At 52.7% G+C, this 16,568-nt stretch overlaps 5 protein-coding genes across 5 annotated transcripts; 4 read left to right on the top strand and 1 right to left on the bottom strand.

The window, feature by feature from the left end:
* The first annotated feature begins 102 nt into the window (after positions 1 to 102).
* Positions 103 to 1,329, top strand: BKA78DRAFT_320536 (putative ubiquitin conjugating enzyme). The gene is made up of 4 exons (XM_066888958.1): positions 103 to 289; positions 356 to 420; positions 545 to 769; positions 837 to 1,329. Exons 1-4 carry the CDS (start codon positions 248 to 250, stop codon positions 958 to 960), a joined length of 456 nt encoding a protein of 151 aa, XP_066741998.1. The 5' UTR covers positions 103 to 247; the 3' UTR covers positions 961 to 1,329.
* A 366-nt stretch (positions 1,330 to 1,695) lies between these two features.
* BKA78DRAFT_176803 (P-loop containing nucleoside triphosphate hydrolase protein) lies at positions 1,696 to 5,267 on the top strand. The gene is made up of 6 exons (XM_066883348.1): positions 1,696 to 1,798; positions 1,852 to 1,871; positions 1,951 to 2,045; positions 2,107 to 4,284; positions 4,368 to 4,645; positions 4,929 to 5,267. Coding segments are annotated over exons 1-6 (2,799 nt in total). The 5' UTR covers positions 1,696 to 1,796; the 3' UTR covers positions 5,155 to 5,267.
* Positions 5,268 to 8,236: 2,969 nt separating this feature from the next.
* BKA78DRAFT_176769 (uncharacterized protein) lies at positions 8,237 to 11,257 on the top strand. The gene is made up of 3 exons (XM_066883347.1): positions 8,237 to 9,899; positions 9,948 to 10,216; positions 10,273 to 11,257. The coding sequence occupies exons 1-3, from the start codon at positions 8,413 to 8,415 to the stop codon at positions 11,139 to 11,141; spliced, it is 2,625 nt and encodes an 874-aa protein (XP_066741996.1). The 5' UTR covers positions 8,237 to 8,412; the 3' UTR covers positions 11,142 to 11,257.
* A 1,382-nt stretch (positions 11,258 to 12,639) lies between these two features.
* BKA78DRAFT_320523 (uncharacterized protein) lies at positions 12,640 to 14,560 on the top strand. Its single transcript, XM_066888957.1, has 4 exons — positions 12,640 to 13,237; positions 13,291 to 13,680; positions 13,754 to 13,914; positions 13,974 to 14,560. Exons 1-4 carry the CDS (start codon positions 13,137 to 13,139, stop codon positions 14,105 to 14,107), a joined length of 786 nt encoding a protein of 261 aa, XP_066741995.1. The 5' UTR covers positions 12,640 to 13,136; the 3' UTR covers positions 14,108 to 14,560.
* Positions 14,561 to 15,269: 709 nt separating this feature from the next.
* On the bottom strand, positions 15,270 to 16,377 carry BKA78DRAFT_176726 (dihydrodipicolinate synthetase family protein). The gene has a single exon (XM_066883346.1). The coding sequence runs from the start codon at positions 16,209 to 16,211 to the stop codon at positions 15,285 to 15,287; it is 927 nt and encodes a 308-aa protein (XP_066741994.1). The 5' UTR covers positions 16,212 to 16,377; the 3' UTR covers positions 15,270 to 15,284.
* Positions 16,378 to 16,568: the final 191 nt, after the last annotated feature.

Below are 16,568 nucleotides of genomic sequence, written 5' to 3'. Positions count from 1 at the left end.
GTGAATCCAACGTCAACAATCCACGTGACATATCATGTGATGTGACCAAACAGTCGGCAACTGCGTCCCGCACCTTGCCCGCCTGCTTGATCAACGCTGACGGACCCTCGTGCTCTCCGCCACGCTCCTCGGGCCTGGCTATCGCGCAAACTTCACCTAGAAGCTCTCTTCGCAAACGCCAATCCTCTCTTGCGAATTTACTCCCAGATCGAGCCTCAGTCATCAACAGGGGCGACTTCTATTCAAGATGTCCACCGCGGCGCGCAGACGTTTGATGCGCGACTTCAAGGTAAGTGAAGCAAAAGCAAGGCTCCATAATGTTGCCTTGACACACAAAGCTGACCAGTCTCGACAGCGCATGCAGACAGACCCTCCCGCTGGTGTGTCTGCGTCTCCCATCGCAGACAACGTCATGACATGGTACACCTCCCCGTTCTGCCGCCGCCCCGTTCACTACCACTTTCATGCCCACCAATGGTCATCGTTCTCGATACGGCTGCAATACTCGGAATATGTCCTGAATACTCATGCGGATTTTGAACAGGAATGCCGTGATCATCGGCCCCGCTGATACGCCTTTCGAGGATGGCACATTCCGGCTGGTGATGCACTTTGAGGAGGCGTACCCCAACAAGCCTCCAGGCGTCAAGTTCATCTCGCAAATGTTCCACCCCAACGTCTACGCCACTGGCGAACTCTGCCTCGACATTCTTCAAAACCGATGGAGTCCGACTTATGACGTTGCGGCGATCTTGACAAGCATCCAGAGGTAAGGACGAATAGGCCGAAGGAAATGTGGAGGTCGGCGGGATTGACCCATGTTGACGACTTGACAGCTTGCTCAACGATCCGAACACGAGTTCTCCAGCCAACGTCGAGGCAAGCAACCTTTACAAGGACAACAAGCGCGAATACATCAAGCGAGTGCGCGAGACGGTGGAGAAAAGCTGGGAGGATTAAACATGGATTGAGTTGGTGGAGGGATTCGGTATATCATGTGCTCGAAATGGGTTTCTTCATGGCTATGGCGGAGGGGAGTTCGGGATGGGGTCAATCAGCTTGAACAGCTTGTTGCAACTGCTAAGCATGGCGCGAGAGCGGGCGCATGGGTACGGACAGGATTGAGGGTTCTCTTGTTTCTTGACTCTGGTAGTTCGGGCATTGACGAGTACATAAACTTTGGGGTCTCTAATGAAATTGGGTGGTTGTTGCTGTGCATTGGATGCGGATGCCCGTGGCAGGTGGGTGACTAAGACAGGTAGTGTGAGGTGGTCGTAGACCCGCACCGGGATCAACAATCGTCAGTCAACAACAATAATTTCCCGTCAACGCCCGCAGACCGCCTCGACCCAAAGCGGAATACCGCCAACTTTTGCTCTCCCTTCTGCCCTGAGCCACAGTGCCCCCCTCTCTCCCCGCCGGCGACGTCCTCACCCCTCCTCCACCCAGGAAGCCAGCCGTTGCAGCCAGCTCCCGTCGTCCCAGTGGAGAGCCAAAAAGCGTCGTCCCTTTGACATCACTGCTTGAATTCTGCCGCTGGTGCAGGCCTAAACCCTGGAGCACAGGTCCAAGGTTCACCGCCGGCCACCGCATCACTAGGTCCAAGCCCGACTCAACTCTCCCTCCATCCCTTGACCGCACCAACGCCGACTCCAGTCGCCTGCCATCCACGACCCTCAGTCGTCCCCAACACTGCACCGCAGCGCTGCATTTGTCCGCATTTCGCTCGTCTTCGCGTGCGGCCCAACACACCTCTCCTGGCCGCCGGGCCTAAGTTGCCCTGAACCATTGCAACCATGTGCGTTGACCCCACCACCGTCCCCCAACTTTTGCTAACAACGCGTCCATCAGGAGCTACAACAGCATCAAGGGTACGTCGCCGCTTCCGAGAATCTCATTGCCTGTTTTCCCAAGCCGATTCGGACCGGAAGCTGATCTTTCGCGTTGCAGTTGTTGCGCGGTTTCGTCCGCAAAACAAGATTGAACTTGCCAGTGGAGGTCAACCCATCGTGTCCTTCCAATCCGAGGACACATGTAGTATTCAGGTACGCGTCAAAGTTGCTTGTCTCTGGGTGCAAAGGTTTCTAACACGTTGCTTGCGCACAGTCCAACGAGGCGGCGGGTGAATTCACCTTTGACCGCGTTTTCGACATGAACTCCCGGCAAGGCGACATCTTTGACTTTTCCATCCGGCCAACAGTGGACGATATCCTCAATGGTTACAACGGAACTGTTTTCGCATACGGTCAGACCGGTGCTGGTAAATCGTATACCATGATGGGTTCTGATATTGATGACGAGGAGAACAAGGGTATAATACCTCGCATCGTCGAGCAAATCTTTGCCAGCATCTTGGTGTCTCCCTCCAACATCGAGTACACGGTCCGCGTCAGCTACATGGAAATTTACATGGAGAGGATTCGCGACCTGCTCGCCCCGCAGAATGACAACCTGCCAGTACACGAAGAGAAAAACAAGGGTGTTTACGTCAAGGGCTTGTTGGAAGTCTACGTTGGTAACGTGCAGGAGGTCTTCGAGGTCATGCGGAGGGGAGGACAGGCCCGAGCCGTCTCTTCGACCAACATGAACTCGGAATCATCGCGCTCGCACTCCATTTTCGTCATTACGGTCTCGCAGAAGAACATGGACACAGGCTCGGCCAAGACTGGTCAGCTCTTTTTGGTCGATTTGGCAGGTTCAGAAAAGGTCGGCAAGACTGGTGCTTCTGGACAAACTCTGGAAGAGGCCAAAAAGATCAACAAGAGTCTGAGCGCCCTCGGTATGGTCATCAACGCGCTGACTGATGGCAAATCCACCCACGTTCCCTACCGTGACTCGAAGCTCACGCGTATCTTGCAAGAGTCTTTGGGTGGTAACTCGCGGACAACCCTCGTCATCAACTGTTCTCCTTCGAGTTATAACGACGCCGAAACTGTGAGCACCCTGCGTTTCGGTGTTCGCGCCAAATCCATCAAGAACAAGGCCAAGGTCAATGCTGAGCTGTCTCCCGCCGAGCTCAAAGCGCTGCTCAAGAAGGCGCAGACCCAAGTCACCTCATACACCGAATACATCTCAAGCATCCAAGAAGAAGTCCAGCAATGGCGTGCTGGTCAGCCAGTGCCGCAGGAAAAGTGGGTCCCAGCCATTGAGGTTGAGGCACCCAAGAAGAAGGCACCCGCGGAGAAGCGTGCCGAGACTCCTTCGGCGGTGGAAAACGTAAAGAGAAGATCCGAGACGCCTTCGCGGCCTGATTCAAGATTGGAGCTTGAGCGCGCTGGCACCCCGGCTTTGCTTGAGAAGGATGAGAAGGAAGAATTCCTTCGCCGCGAGAATGACTTGCAAGACCAACTGGCGGACAAGGAGTCACAGATTGCAAAGGCAGAGAAGAACCTGGCAGACGCAAAGGAGGAGCTGCAGTTCCTCAAGGAGCACGACACAAAGACCAGCAAAGACAACGAAAAGCTCAACTCAGAGATCAACGACCTGAAGATGCAGGTGGAAAAGATCAATTTCGAGGCCAAGGAGGCGCAAATTACAATGGATGGCCTCAAGGAAGCCAACTCTGAGTTGACTACCGAGCTTGATGAGATTAAGCAACAGCTTTTGGATGCGAAGATGAGCGCAAAGGAGGCTGGTGCCGTTCTTGACGAGAAGGAGAAGAAGAAGGCCGAGCGCATGGCCCAGATGATGGCTGGGTTTGATCTCGGCGGTGAAATTTTCTCTGACAACGAAAAGAATATCCGCAAAGCGATCGAGCAAGTTGACCAGCTCATCGAAATCACCTCTGGCGGAGAAATCGTTGCACCCGACTCCCTCCGGGACCTTCGGCAGAAGCTGCTCGAAACGCAAGGTATCGTGCGCCAAGCTGAGCTCTCTGTCACCGAGCGTGGCGAGCTCGACGAGTCTCACATGCAGCGCCGCGAGGCTCTCGAGCAGCGCCTTGCTAAAGTGCAGCAAGAGTACGAGTCGATCCTCGAGCGCAACCTAAGCGAGGCCGATGTTGAGGAAGTCAAGCAGCGCCTTGCTGATGCTTATGCCGCTCGCCAAGATGGCCAGGCAGATCTCATCACTGAGCTCAAGGAGGACCTTGCGCGCAAGGTCGAAGAGGCCAAGCAGCTCAGAGCTCAGGTGGAGGAGATGGAGCAGCGTGTCAAGAGTGGTGCTGCCGTCAACGGGGCCAACGGCGTTACTGCTGTCAACGGCAAGACCTTGCAGCAGCAAATTGCCGAGTTTGATGCCATGAAGAAGAGTCTGATGCGGGATCTGCAGAACCGATGTGAAAGGGTATATCACCTAAGCTGCATCGCCGTCGGTGAAGTACATAGCTAATCGTATTCGCCCCTCGTTTGGGGCGTCTGACTATACAGGTCGTCGAACTCGAAATCTCGCTTGACGAGACCCGCGAACAATACAACAACGTCCTGCGGACATCCAACAACCGCGCCCAGCAGAAGAAGATGGCCTTCCTCGAGCGCAACCTCGAGCAGCTCACCGTTGTCCAGCGCCAGCTAGTTGAGCAGAACAGCAGCCTCAAGAAGGAGGTCGCCATCGCAGAGCGCAAGCTCATTGCACGCAATGAGCGCATCCAGAGCCTTGAGAACCTTCTTCAAGACTCGCAGGAGAAGCTCACTGCGGCGAATCACAGGCACGTCCATGCCCAGCATTTGTTTCTTTCCCCAGTTCTCTCTCCACTTTTCCGGGCGGAGCAATCTATTTCATACAGTGCTTATATTCAGCGCTCCTCAAACACCGACCTCTTTCATCCTACATCATCTCCGTCCCCATTGCCCACCCCTCCGTCTCCACTACACCCCTCTTATCTCGCTTCCCCGACACTCTTTCCTCTTTCTCGTCCACTGTCACCGCACCGTTCTTCTGTGTACGTAGATGAAGACCCGCTTGACTAACTACAGTTGTTGCCTCAACAGATTCGAAGCACAGCTTACCGCTGTTAAGGAGCGGCTCGAGGCCGCCAAGGTCGGCTCGACGCGCGGTCTTGGCTCACCAACAGGCTCCGGACTGCCCTTTGGCAGCCGCATCGCGAAGCCTCTGAGGGGCGGCGGTGCGGTCGCCGAGGCCGGCCCGCTCGCCGCCATTGCGAGTCCTGAGCAACCGTCGAAACGAAGCTCCTGGTTTTTTAACCAGCGTGCCTAAGGACCACCGACGGGAGGGCGGTGGTGGGAAACATCGGAAGAGGCTGAGTTGGTGGGATCGGTACGGCGATGACGAAGATGACGATGGTCTCGGACGATACGAACAGTTGGAGCAGCGGGAGCAGAAGGAGCATCCGAGTGGCTTTGACAGCGGCAACTTTGAAGTCGATCTAGACCTCGACAGCGAAGGCTACATCTACCGCGACGATGCCACCACCCCGACCGCCTACTCTCCATATTCCCCGTGCGGCGTCACTGGGGATGACGGGCGTCCCTGGGAGCTTGACAGCGACGACGACTCGGCTGCCTGGGAGACGGTCGATGACGACAGTAGCGGAAGCGGAAACATCAGCAGCAGGGCTTTCGACGAGCTCACGCTCGTTGAAGAGGCCTTGACTGACCCGGACCTTGAGGGCCCCAGCTTGAGCATAAGCCGCCGTAGCAGCACTTCTTCGCGGCGGCTAGTGCTTGCGCAGAAGCAGCAACAGGCATTGATGGGCCGGGCGGTACGGCTAGGAGGCATGGGGCTGTTTCTGCTGATGTGCGTACTCTATGCGCTAAGCTGGGTCTTTATTGCCTGAGTCTGCCGTTGCCGATTAGTGCGTGGTGTGAAAAGGATGCGCTGCTCGGTCTGCGGTTACTTCAATTCCTCGCAGCTCCGCTTTCGAATCGCCCAACATCTCCCCGATCCTCAACCTTCTCGGCCCCTTTCGCTCATTTCTTTACACTATTTCCTTGCCTTCCCTTTCCTCCCTTTTTCCTACTCCTCACGATCATAGAACGAAAGATCGCTTCGGCACGAAAGAACAGGTCGATGGTGTAGTATACACTGCGCCACGGCTACGGTTGGCCTTTTGACCGGATCACGGGGCGGTGGATTCCTCGTTGGCTCTCCTTTCTTTTCTCCACCCCCCGCTTGTTAACGTTGTTGAAAGGAAACCCTGGGGTTTTCCGCACATCGACAGCATCACGTTACATGACCTCGTACATACAACATCCTTCACGTCGCTCTACATACGCATAGACACCACCACAGATAGCACGACCGCGATTGCAAAGTCGCGAAACCCTACGTCACGTACGTTTTCCTCTGCACTCAAAACCCCCCCACGTACCACGTTCTTCTAACTCTCCTTTTACGAGCCCTTTATACCACTTCTTCTGTCCGCTCGCTCCCTTGTTTTGCGGCCCTCTTACGATCACCACCCCTTCTTCTCTCCCCGCCTCTTCATGTCTCTATGTTCATGTTTTACCTAAACACTCTATGTATCATGCATGTAGATGAGATGATCTGATCGACCTTTTGCTTTTCCGCATCTACTGCTGTCGTTGAGATTGGACTGGCGCTTTTGACGCCTCCGACTCTCCCGCTTTGCTCGATCATTCGTTTGCGATTCTGTCTTTCGTGAATTACGAATTGCGCCCGACTGTTACTGCTTTTCTGTCGTCGTCTACCTGCGCGTTTGAGCTTGCTTGCGTCACAGCATTCTCATTCAACGTGTCGTATTGACTTTCGCCGAACAGACGTCGTAACGCATGCCCATCGCGCTCCTCTGTGTGCCGTCCTGGCAGGGCATCGCGTCACTTTTCCCCTTCATCGCGGCTGGACACTCATGGACCTCGTCCATGAACCGGTCGTTTTTCGAACAAATCGAGGTCATGCACTTGAAGAGTCGTTTCTGCTGGCGCAGCCGGCACATTTGGGAACACGCAAGAGTAAAGAGGGTGTTCAAGAGCTTCACAGCAACAACGTAAGAAATACGCAAGCAGTAATTCCAAAGAGGGGGATCACAAGATTTGGGCGACAGGACAGGGAGGAGGTATTCTCGGCGGTCCATTCCGTTGGCCGACGGCCCATTCGAGTAATTGAAATGCGACGCGCGCGATATATTAGAAAGGGTTGGTTGGTTGGTTGGGTTGGATGCAACCAACCGGACGGACGGGGTTGGGGACGGCCGTTCGCGCGGATCCGTCACGTTTGTTGTCATTTCTCGGCGCCGTATATCACAGCAGACTGTCTTTTTCTCTTCTTTTTGTCTTTTTGGTTGAGCTGGTGCTGCCATGCGGCGCGATAGACTGCTGGTTGTTGCCTTTTTTGTGTTGCGAATATCACTTTGTATTGTTATGTGGGGATTGTAGAGACAGACTGATCTGAGAAGATGGAGGAATCGGCGGGAGAGAACGTAGACTGGCTGGCCGTGTTGTCTTGTATACGTAGCTTTGTGTCTGGAATACCTACCTACTTAAGCAACTTTCCCTTCAGAAGCAAAGTCATCAGTCTCTTTCACATCTGCAAAAGAGACTGTAGGCGCCTTTCAATTCGCTGGTCAAAGGCTGCGTACTCCCTGTCTCGTATTACTCTGGAAGGACCGCTGCGGTTGAATTGGTATGTTAAAAGAGACTGTAGACGCTTTTCAATTCGCTGGCCAAAGGCTGCGTGCTCCCTGTCTCGTATTACTCTGGAAGGACCGCTGCGATTGAATTGGGGATGTCGGGCTTGCAAGTGTACTTGAGCCTGCGCATGAGAGTCCCTCTCGACCTCTCCAGAGAAGTTCAAGTTTTCTTTTGACAGAAGCTTTTCGGGTCGCTGACAAATTTGTAGTCTTGGTGACGCATTTTGCACGCAGGCAACGTCCAGGTGCTCGTCAAAACGAAAGTACGGTCGAACTGAGACAACAGCTTTCTGAGGCTGAGCACGTAAAAGAGATCCTGTCATTGATTGGCTCAAAGACCAATGTGCATCTTGCAGCGAGTGGCGCAGCTAGGTTCTGGCGGGGGCTGACTGTCTGACAGGACCTTCATGCTTTCCCACGCAACAGGGCTTTGTGCGCAACTGCGTGTTTCCCCAAAGCCATAAACTACGGGTATTTCACTCTCTTCAAGCTGAGCTACTTTCCTCGCTTTGACACCTTTCCTTCCTCAATCTGTTCCAGCCCTTTCATCGTCGGCCTTTTGATCCCACTTTTTGATCGGTCACCTGGCGCTTGAAACTGTCTCCAGCCTTGTCAGGGTTGATCTTGAGATTGGATGCCCGGGATCTTCCTGGTGTACCGTACTCAAGATATGCCGGAAATTCAAGACTTACCAGATGCGCGGTCACCGAATTCTGGACCAGCGCAGCCCCCCAAAAGCGCCTTCTACGACTCTGCGTACAGCTCAGGCAACACCAATATTGTGCCCATCCGACGCACACAAAACACCTCGCATAAACGTATTCAAAATGGCTGTGTGAACTGCAAGCGTCATAATCTCGCCTGCGATGTCCAACGGCCGTGCATGTCTTGTGTGGTCTCCGGGAAAGAGGTACGGAAACTTTGCAGCCAATCACATCATCAGTATTTTGACAACCTCGAAGGCCACATGCTTCGACGTACAACACAAAAAACGAGGCCGACCCAAGCTAAGAGATGTATATTGTCAAGGAGAACAACCTCAAATGCCACCAGGTCTCAATCGCGTGTCCAACGGGTTGTACCAAGTCATACCAGTGCAGTCCATCCCGAAGACTGGGAATCCGGCGCTATCAGGGACCAACTCGAAAGGCGAACAAGTCCCACTACTCACAACCCCAGAGGTCACTCCCGTCAAGACAGTATCACCTAAAAAATTTGGTAGTCCAACATCTCCACCCCCTACCTTTCCACAGGACCATCCATGGACGTACGCCGAAAAGTTTTCGCCGCTTCGAACAAGCCGAGGGCGCTATTCTCCCGGGAAATCTGTAACCGGTGCTGAAATAGCTCTAGGCCGTTTCGAAGATTGGGGAACACCTCTAGAAAGCTCATCAAATCAAGTGGCCCCACCAGCCTCTTTGATGGCACAATATGTCCCGCTCGCTGCTTGTTTCCGGACGGATTCGGACTCAGAACGTGCCAATCTACCTCAGTCAAGAAGGCTTAAGAAAAAAAGACGGAGAGTAACAGAGGAGCACCCTATGCAAAATGCAAATGATGAGAAAAGTGATTCCAGAAAAAAATATCGGGAGAGGGACTTTCTTGAAGTTGACCAGAAGGCCACTAATGAACTTGAAACGGGATCCTTGCGAGAACATTCAGCTCCATTCACTCAAGCACAAGAGACTACTGTTGCTTGTGAGCCACCAGTCACTTCGTCAATCCTTTCTGCAGGTCAATGTGGTACTGGAGAATTATCCGATGTCGCCATGCCCGAACAGTTTTCTCCACAAACCTGTGCATATCGAATTCTGGGCCTGGATACAAAAGAGCTCACAAGTCGCATTATGAGAGACTTTGAACATCATTCAGATGGTGAAGAACACTTGACGCAGTCTGACGAATTCTCAGAGGAATCCTCTGAAGATTCATCGTCTCAAGGTGAATCCCATTCGGATGACTCGCTCATGGAAGAAGAAGCACGAGACTCAGAATATCTGGATCCGCATGAGCAAGCAGTCATCCAGTTTGTGTATTTGCGAAATAACACAACCTCCAGGGGCTCGGGATCTCAGTCCCGATCATCTGATACTGGCTCCGACGGAATCTACACACCATCAACATCCACGACAACCAACCAGTGTGGAAGAGATCAGTCAAAGGGCAAGAAGCGCCGAAGCGATGGGGGAGATGACCCTGGCGGCAAGAAACCTCGCGAGGATGAGAAGCTTAACGTTGCAAAGACTGCAAGTGACACAAAAAAGCTCGCATGTCCGTACTATAAGAAATCAGGAGGGAACCCCAAGACAGCATCATGCGTATTCCCTGGCTTCTCAAGCGTTTCTCGCATGAAGTGCGTTCATCTTTCTCTCAAGATAATTACTTGAGCTAACAGATTTAGGGAACATCTTTACAGAACTCACCGACGGCCTATTGCTTGTCCGCGATGTTGTTCGCAGTTTGCCAGTCAAGGTGGTCTGGACGCGCACATAATCCAGCCCCGGAGATGCATTCAAGCACTAAATACACCAGTTGTTGATGGGTTTGGACTCGACCAAGAGCGGCAATTGAAAAGTAAGCGAAGGATGGTCGGCGCGAACACCGAGGAAGACAAGTGGAGGGCTGTCTACCGCATTTTGTTCCCAGATGACATTGAGGTGCCATCACCTTGTGAGTAGCATATCCCTTCTGATCAATCAACTCAGCGAAGACTAATGAGTTCACAGATTCTGAAACTGATTTTGAAGGCTCGAATTTTTCGCGTACCATTGATTTCTCTTCCTGGGAAGGGATCTGTCGAGACAGACTTCCACTGCTGGTTCGCCAAACGCTTGAAGAGACCTTAAATAGGGAAATCCAGGCGATCGAGGAAAGTCTCCGGAATCAATTACCCGCCATATTTCGAAGTGCTCGGGAGCAGTTATTTTCGAGTTTCATGGCTGATTCCGTCAACTCAATTCGCGGTCAAATGACGGTTGAGCAAGACCAAGCAGACCAAATACCGCACGTCGCTGACTCCATTTCCAACCTATCGAGCACGGGTGGAAATCAAACGACGGAAGGATTTGAAACGGCACACCAAGTGGAAGAAGATGAGAGTTCAGAGAATTTGGTATCAGCGTCTGCTTCTGCCGCAGGCACATCCACATACCAACCCTTCACCAGCGTACCCATCAATTTCAACCACATCGATCCTTCAGCATCACTGATGCAAAATCAGCTCCCGAACTCAATACCGGAACTGTTGGCCAATGACAACAGCAACGATCAGTCAGCGATGACTCTTTCCACCAATTCAATGGTTGATTGGTTTGATTTCGGCGAACCTGGCGGATACACAACCTCTGCAGGTGGCCCCTTTCCCCTGATCGAGACAAGTGCATCGCAACACTCAGCAGATCGGGTCACGAACAACGCAACCCAAATAGCTGAGAATGCGTCGTACGAAGAATTTGCAAATATGGTTCCGAGACACGAAAGCCGCAACAATTGTTTCGAAACCTTCGGCGACTTCCCGGGTGATTTTGATTTTGAACACCTCATCGCCAGTACAGCGATCTCGAAAGAGAAGACTCTCGACTCATCTCGAAAGTAGACTCAAGAAATGGAGGTTACGCGTGTGCTTGACTTGGAACATTATGTTTAGATTCCTTCCGAAGTACCGAATTTCTAGATTCATGACCTCGATACACTCTCCCAGTAGTCTTTTATTCTTAAAGATTTGCATGAATCTTTTCAATTTTGAAGACTACTTTCTATTTTATCACATCAAGGTTTGCAGGGAACTCCAAGAGTTGATGAGCAAGATTGGTTTTCTTAGACTATCATGCGACAGGGGTTACTTTTGTTACTGTTGCCCAAATTTCTAGCGCTTTTACTACAGATACAACACAGCCGACAGTTACAACTGGCAATGTTTTTTATACTCCACAGCCTGTCGAAGCTTTGGGTTGGCTTCTTTCATACATATCCGTGCAACCTCCATTCACTTCCTGATAGATTGTCCCGCCTGTCCTATAAAGTACTCAGTTGAAACCCTTGCGGATGCGCGAGACGAAATTTGTTCACTAACCTGATGATCTGCACCTCTCCATCAATCACTTGTTTCTGGCATCGCTCGAAACACAAATTTCTTCTTGGGGTACCTCAGTAATGCAACAAAGACAGAGAGAATTGGGCAATGCATACCTGAAATCTTTTGTGCTGAGCACCGCATTTCCCCACTCGGCATGGAAGGCGCCATCACTTTGTTTCCCGAGACTCGAGGTGGAATTCCCGTTCGGACAGGAGCTGTCCCGAATGTGATTGCAATTGATACAAGCGGGATAGAGAGCGATTATCATGGGACCGTAGTTGCAACGACAGCAATAGAATACAGTGCTATCGGAGTCCGCGAGCGGCGAGCTTTCCCACATGATTGGCGGTACGTTGATTGACTGTATTCAAGGTGTTTTTGAGGCTTCAAGAATAGGGACGATGAGAATCGTGTGGTTGCACTTGAACATTTCACTATCTCATATTCACTCCTTATATCTATCTGAAATCTTGAGGTTTGCCTCTGCGCATTTCATTGAGAGCGTGACTCTGCGCAAGTGCGGACCGCAAGCATCGTACGCAGTTGCGCACACAGCTTTCCCAGCTGTAGTAGGTACTCTGGTACAGTCATTCAGCAACGCATCGGCAGACAGGATGCAATTGCTGCCTTTACCGCCTTACCAAATTCCCCCGAAAACGCGTTTTCGAGACGACCTTTTTACATTCAATGCCTTGCCCGAGGTCTTGAGAGAGTCAACTGGACCACAAAGGCTAGCAAGGGCGACCAATTACCAGGCAGCAGCCACTTCGGTAGCCACGACCGGGGGCTTTGAAAGGTAGCACTGCCTCTGCTGCTGTACCAAGAAACCGGACGTCTGCGCCGCCATGTCGTGCTGACGAAGGCGTTCAGAAACCAGCGGCAAGAAGCGGTTTGCGCGCGACTTCGCCGCTCAACCGCGTTAGGGCTGTAGCCGACAGGATTTTGTAGTTCGGTGTTGGTCCATTGCGGCGTAGCGAACTTCAGCCTGACGCGACCTTGACCGCCCTACCTTTTAATACCCATACACCCGGCACCAACATGCGACTGATTGTCGATAGGTGGGCGCCGGTCAACCATATTTGAGCGAAACGACCTCTGAAATGGCCCAGCTGGCCGTCCACGTACGTCGTTGGAGCTCCGATGCACACTGCCTGCCCGCCGCTCGCCTCAACGCTTTATAACGAGAAGCCCGTTGGCCCTGCATGCCTGTCAGCAGAATGCCCTTCTCTGGTTGCACAATAAAGGCCTTTGTACTCGTCTTTCAACTTTGTGCCTGATCCTTAGACGCCGGTCCGAGGCAACAAGAATTAGTCTCTCATGAACGGAAGCCGAATTTGCGACCAAATCTTCCCGACAAACGATTCGTTCGCCACCGGATACTTTGTCAGACTCGTTCCATAGTACAATACTCTCGGCGCAGTATGGATAATCAAGCGTGGAGCCAGAGTTCCCAGTACTATAATCATTACCAGTCAGCCGTGCCAACTCAAACTGGTCAAGCCGGACCGGCTTATCATGTTCCAACTTACGGCCAACGGTACAACGAGAATCCAAATTGGCAACCTGCGTTTCATGGATCCTCTGGAAGTTTGGAGACCACAGCGCCTCTCATGTTGGTCCTGAAGTGTTGGCCATCGAAAGCGCTCGTCGCACTGCTAACAAGTTTCAGGGGTGTCCCAACCCAACAATTATGGCCAACTGCACAGCAAGCACCGAGGCAGATACAGTATGGGCCTGTTGGAGGCCTTCGAGGCCAACACGAGTCCGCCAACCCTTATGGAATGCCCCATGTTGATCGACCTGTATATATTGCGTCTTCGAGTGCCGACCTTGGCCGAATACCTCCATCCGCATTCGCACAACCTCAAGCTCACGGGGAAATAATCGAAGAGCCGATCGAAGAGCCAGAAGGAGAATCACCAATGGAGCAAACAGAGGCAGGCATACCAAGGGCTCCGGAAGAAAGAGTTGGCTGTCCATATTTCTTGAAGGCTCCACATGCGCAACAAGCATCGTCAGCTTGCCGGGCAAAAGCGTTCCAGGACATATCGAGGTTGAAGTTAGTCGTCGGTCGCTCTTATTCGTCGTGCCTTTCCAGTGTCCAAGTGTTGCTGATACAGACTCGCCTCCAGGGACCACCTCGTCAAAATCCACGATAGACGTATCCCAGACAGAATGACCGGCGAAGACGCATTTAAAAAATGGAGGAAAATATGGGATAAGTTGTTTCCCGAGACCGCTTATCCCAGGGATGTTGATCCCAAGGACCGCGACGGAAAACTCCCGAAAGAACGTATGATGCCCCTTTAAACGACTGTGTGACCAAAATTTTGATCTGACTGTCACTTACAGATCGTCACTGGACTGCGATTGATGTTTGCGAAGAATACGTCCTTCGCTTCATGCCGGCCAGTGTTACACCAGAAGCCCGCGAACGAATTGAGGAACTCTTTGAGGATCTCAAGTCCCGGCCACGTCCAATATAGCGAGCGAAGAGAGGTTGCAAAAGTCATGCGCTCCACGACATTAGCATGGCATGGTCGGATATGTTACCGAGACTGGATTGTATTCCGATATCCTCATTTCCTTGTCACTAAACTCACATTGACGCATATTTTACTCGAATGTATTTGTTCTGAAACTAAAAGCATCGCAAGCGCAAAAGTCAACGTGAACTCTTCTTTCTAGAGACAGCAGCGACAGTCGCCTTGCCTTCGCAGTCCGTCGTCAATTTTGAGCTTGCACGTACCACTGTAAGCAAGGGCAATCGCGGCGGATCAACCCGACGAGCATGCACGTCATAGCAGAAGCCAACGGCCACACTGCATGGACTCTGCCAGCTCACCAGCGACTTGAAACCCTGTTTTACACTTTGCTGCCAGCGTTTCGCGTTCTGATGCGTTGAGGCTGCGTCTGAAGTCAGCCGAATGCGACACGATGTGGCTGGTCCCGATTGGAGGACTGTCAAAATAGCCCCCAACATCACTTACAACGCATGCCTTGGGGTGTGCACACTTCCAGCGATACCGAACGTCTGGGACGATGTCTTGCGATCTACGTGTTGCCTAGCTGCCTTTGAGTCCTAGAGGTTATTGGTCTGAGTTGCGCCTTCTTGATCCTTTGGCAAAAGTAAGGCTGCGACCCGGTACGCTGGGAAACGCCCACCGAATATGCGGCCCACGATTTTGTGGTTGCCGGAGTTTTGATAGGCAGTGTCGCAGTCCGTTGCAACCGTTTGGTGTAATCTCTGCAAGAATGGTGAGTGAGCATGAGGCGGACGAAGCCTCAGTCCCGCCAGCGCGGACCAGCAACTGCCAGATGTGGAAGGTGGTTGCGATTTGACCAGACTCTCGGGACTGCTCCAAGCATCTTCCTCCGCTGAGGCTTTCGTTCTTTCCTTTCCAACGACGCTCTGGATCCACCAACCTTTTCCTCCACTCGCAACATCCGGAAAGCTCCCGTCCGAACCTGGTGACTTTTTGTTGCTGCTTTCAGTGTCACTCTTTTATTCATGCCATTGCTAGTACTACCTTCCGCGACTAGCGCCCTCCCGATTGGTCTCAGCTGCATATGCTCGATCCTTTGGCAAGAGCAAGGCTACGATTCAAAGTTCGCAAGGGAGGACAATCATTGAATTAGAGTCTATCCACGTCTTCCCGAATTTCAAGCAATCCTAGGCAACTGAGCAAAGCCGATAGCTGCAGCAATCTCATCGAAAGCGCCGTCGGCCAGCGGCAACAACGGCGGCCGAACCGTAGCATGGTCCAAGATGCCCCTTGCAACCAATGCATGCTTCAGAGCGACGGTTCCCTCCATGTGGCTGCCGCGGTGATACACGGTCTTCGTCAACGGCAGCAGCTGGTCATGCACGGCACGCGCCCTGATATAATCCTTCTTCTTGCCGGCGTCAATCAGCTGCAGCAACAGCTCCGGAGCAATGTTACCGTATCCCACGAGAAAGCCGTCGACGTCGAAGGCCGTGTGCAGCAGGTACTCGTCGTGGCACGACAGGATCTGCAACTCGGGCCTCTGCTTGCGGATGACGGGGATCTCGGTGTCCCAGCGCCGCATGTTGCGCACGCCGTTCTTCATGGCAAAGACGCCGGGTTGCGCTGAGATGTCCAGCATGGTCTGCAGGCTGTACGTGGCCTTGGTGTTGTCGGGGTACTGGAAGAGGATGAGGGGAAGGCCGCTGAGTTCGAACACCTTCTGGTAACGGCCTTGGGGGGCACCGGGCTGGTAGCCAAATCGGAGCCATCCGTGACATGGGTAGAGGAGGCCGGCGGCAGCACCGGCCTCCTTTGCGCGCTTGGCCTCGAGGCCGGCCACTTCGTCGCCCTCTCCAGTGATGCCAGCAATGACGGGCGTCTTGCCGTTCGTGGACGCGACGAAGGCTTTGATGACTAACAGTTGCTCCTCAGGGGTGAGGAAAGTGCCTTCGCCGGCGTGCCCAAGGACAACAAGCCCTTTGACGCCTGTGATGCTGCCTAGCCAGGAGCCTAGGCGTTGGATTGCATCATAGTCAACCTTGCCTTCCTTGGTGAAAGGGGTGACGGGGGCTGGAGTCAAGCCGCGGAGATCGAGAGCCATGTTGTGAGAATTTGACTGAAGCTGATTCGGCTCGCAAGAGAAATGTGAAGGAGTTGAGGTAGGAGGCGTGAGGAGATTGAATGACAGATTGCTTCGGTGTCGATGACCATTGACTTGTCGTCTGAAAGCGATTTATATCATGACGATAGGAGTACCCATGTGTCTTCCCTCGGACTTTGAATCCGACGGATTCCCAAAGACGGCCCCCGGAAAGCGCGGATAATATCCCGTGGTTTCCGAAATCCGGGGTATCTGGGGTCAGTCTCCACAAATCTCTTTCCCTACCCCACAAAGTCGTACAATGGACTCATCTGCATGTCCCGCGGAATATAAATGTTTTCAAAACTTTCCTGTCCC

The sequence above is a fragment of the Phyllosticta capitalensis genome, assembly GCF_038381095.1.
Source record: "Phyllosticta capitalensis strain CBS 128856 chromosome Unknown BKA78scaffold_8, whole genome shotgun sequence".
NCBI lineage: Eukaryota > Fungi > Ascomycota > Dothideomycetes > Botryosphaeriales > Phyllostictaceae > Phyllosticta > Phyllosticta capitalensis.
Note: the sequence above shows the minus strand (reverse complement) of the source record. Positions and strands in the feature narration are given on the sequence as shown.

Coding starts and splice junctions, on each gene's coding strand:
- BKA78DRAFT_320536 (XM_066888958.1), top strand. CDS start 248: ATGTCCACCGCGGCGCGCAGACGTTTGATGCGCGACTTCAAG. Junction 290..355: donor GTTTGATGCGCGACTTCAAG/GTAAGTGAAGCA, acceptor CAGTCTCGACAG/CGCATGCAGACAGACCCTCC. Junction 421..544: donor GCAGACAACGTCATGACATG/GTACACCTCCCC, acceptor GATTTTGAACAG/GAATGCCGTGATCATCGGCC.
- BKA78DRAFT_176803 (XM_066883348.1), top strand. Junction 2,046..2,106: donor AGGACACATGTAGTATTCAG/GTACGCGTCAAA, acceptor GCTTGCGCACAG/TCCAACGAGGCGGCGGGTGA. Junction 4,646..4,928: donor CTCACTGCGGCGAATCACAG/GCACGTCCATGC, acceptor TTGCCTCAACAG/ATTCGAAGCACAGCTTACCG.
- BKA78DRAFT_176769 (XM_066883347.1), top strand. CDS start 8,413: ATGTCCAACGGCCGTGCATGTCTTGTGTGGTCTCCGGGAAAGAGGTAC. Junction 9,900..9,947: donor TCAAGCGTTTCTCGCATGAA/GTGCGTTCATCT, acceptor TAACAGATTTAG/GGAACATCTTTACAGAACTC. Junction 10,217..10,272: donor CATTGAGGTGCCATCACCTT/GTGAGTAGCATA, acceptor ATGAGTTCACAG/ATTCTGAAACTGATTTTGAA.
- BKA78DRAFT_320523 (XM_066888957.1), top strand. CDS start 13,137: ATGTTCCAACTTACGGCCAACGGTACAACGAGAATCCAAATTGGCAAC. Junction 13,238..13,290: donor CCACAGCGCCTCTCATGTTG/GTCCTGAAGTGT, acceptor AACAAGTTTCAG/GGGTGTCCCAACCCAACAAT. Junction 13,681..13,753: donor CAGGACATATCGAGGTTGAA/GTTAGTCGTCGG, acceptor ACTCGCCTCCAG/GGACCACCTCGTCAAAATCC.
- BKA78DRAFT_176726 (XM_066883346.1), bottom strand. CDS start 16,211: ATGGCTCTCGATCTCCGCGGCTTGACTCCAGCCCCCGTCACCCCTTTC.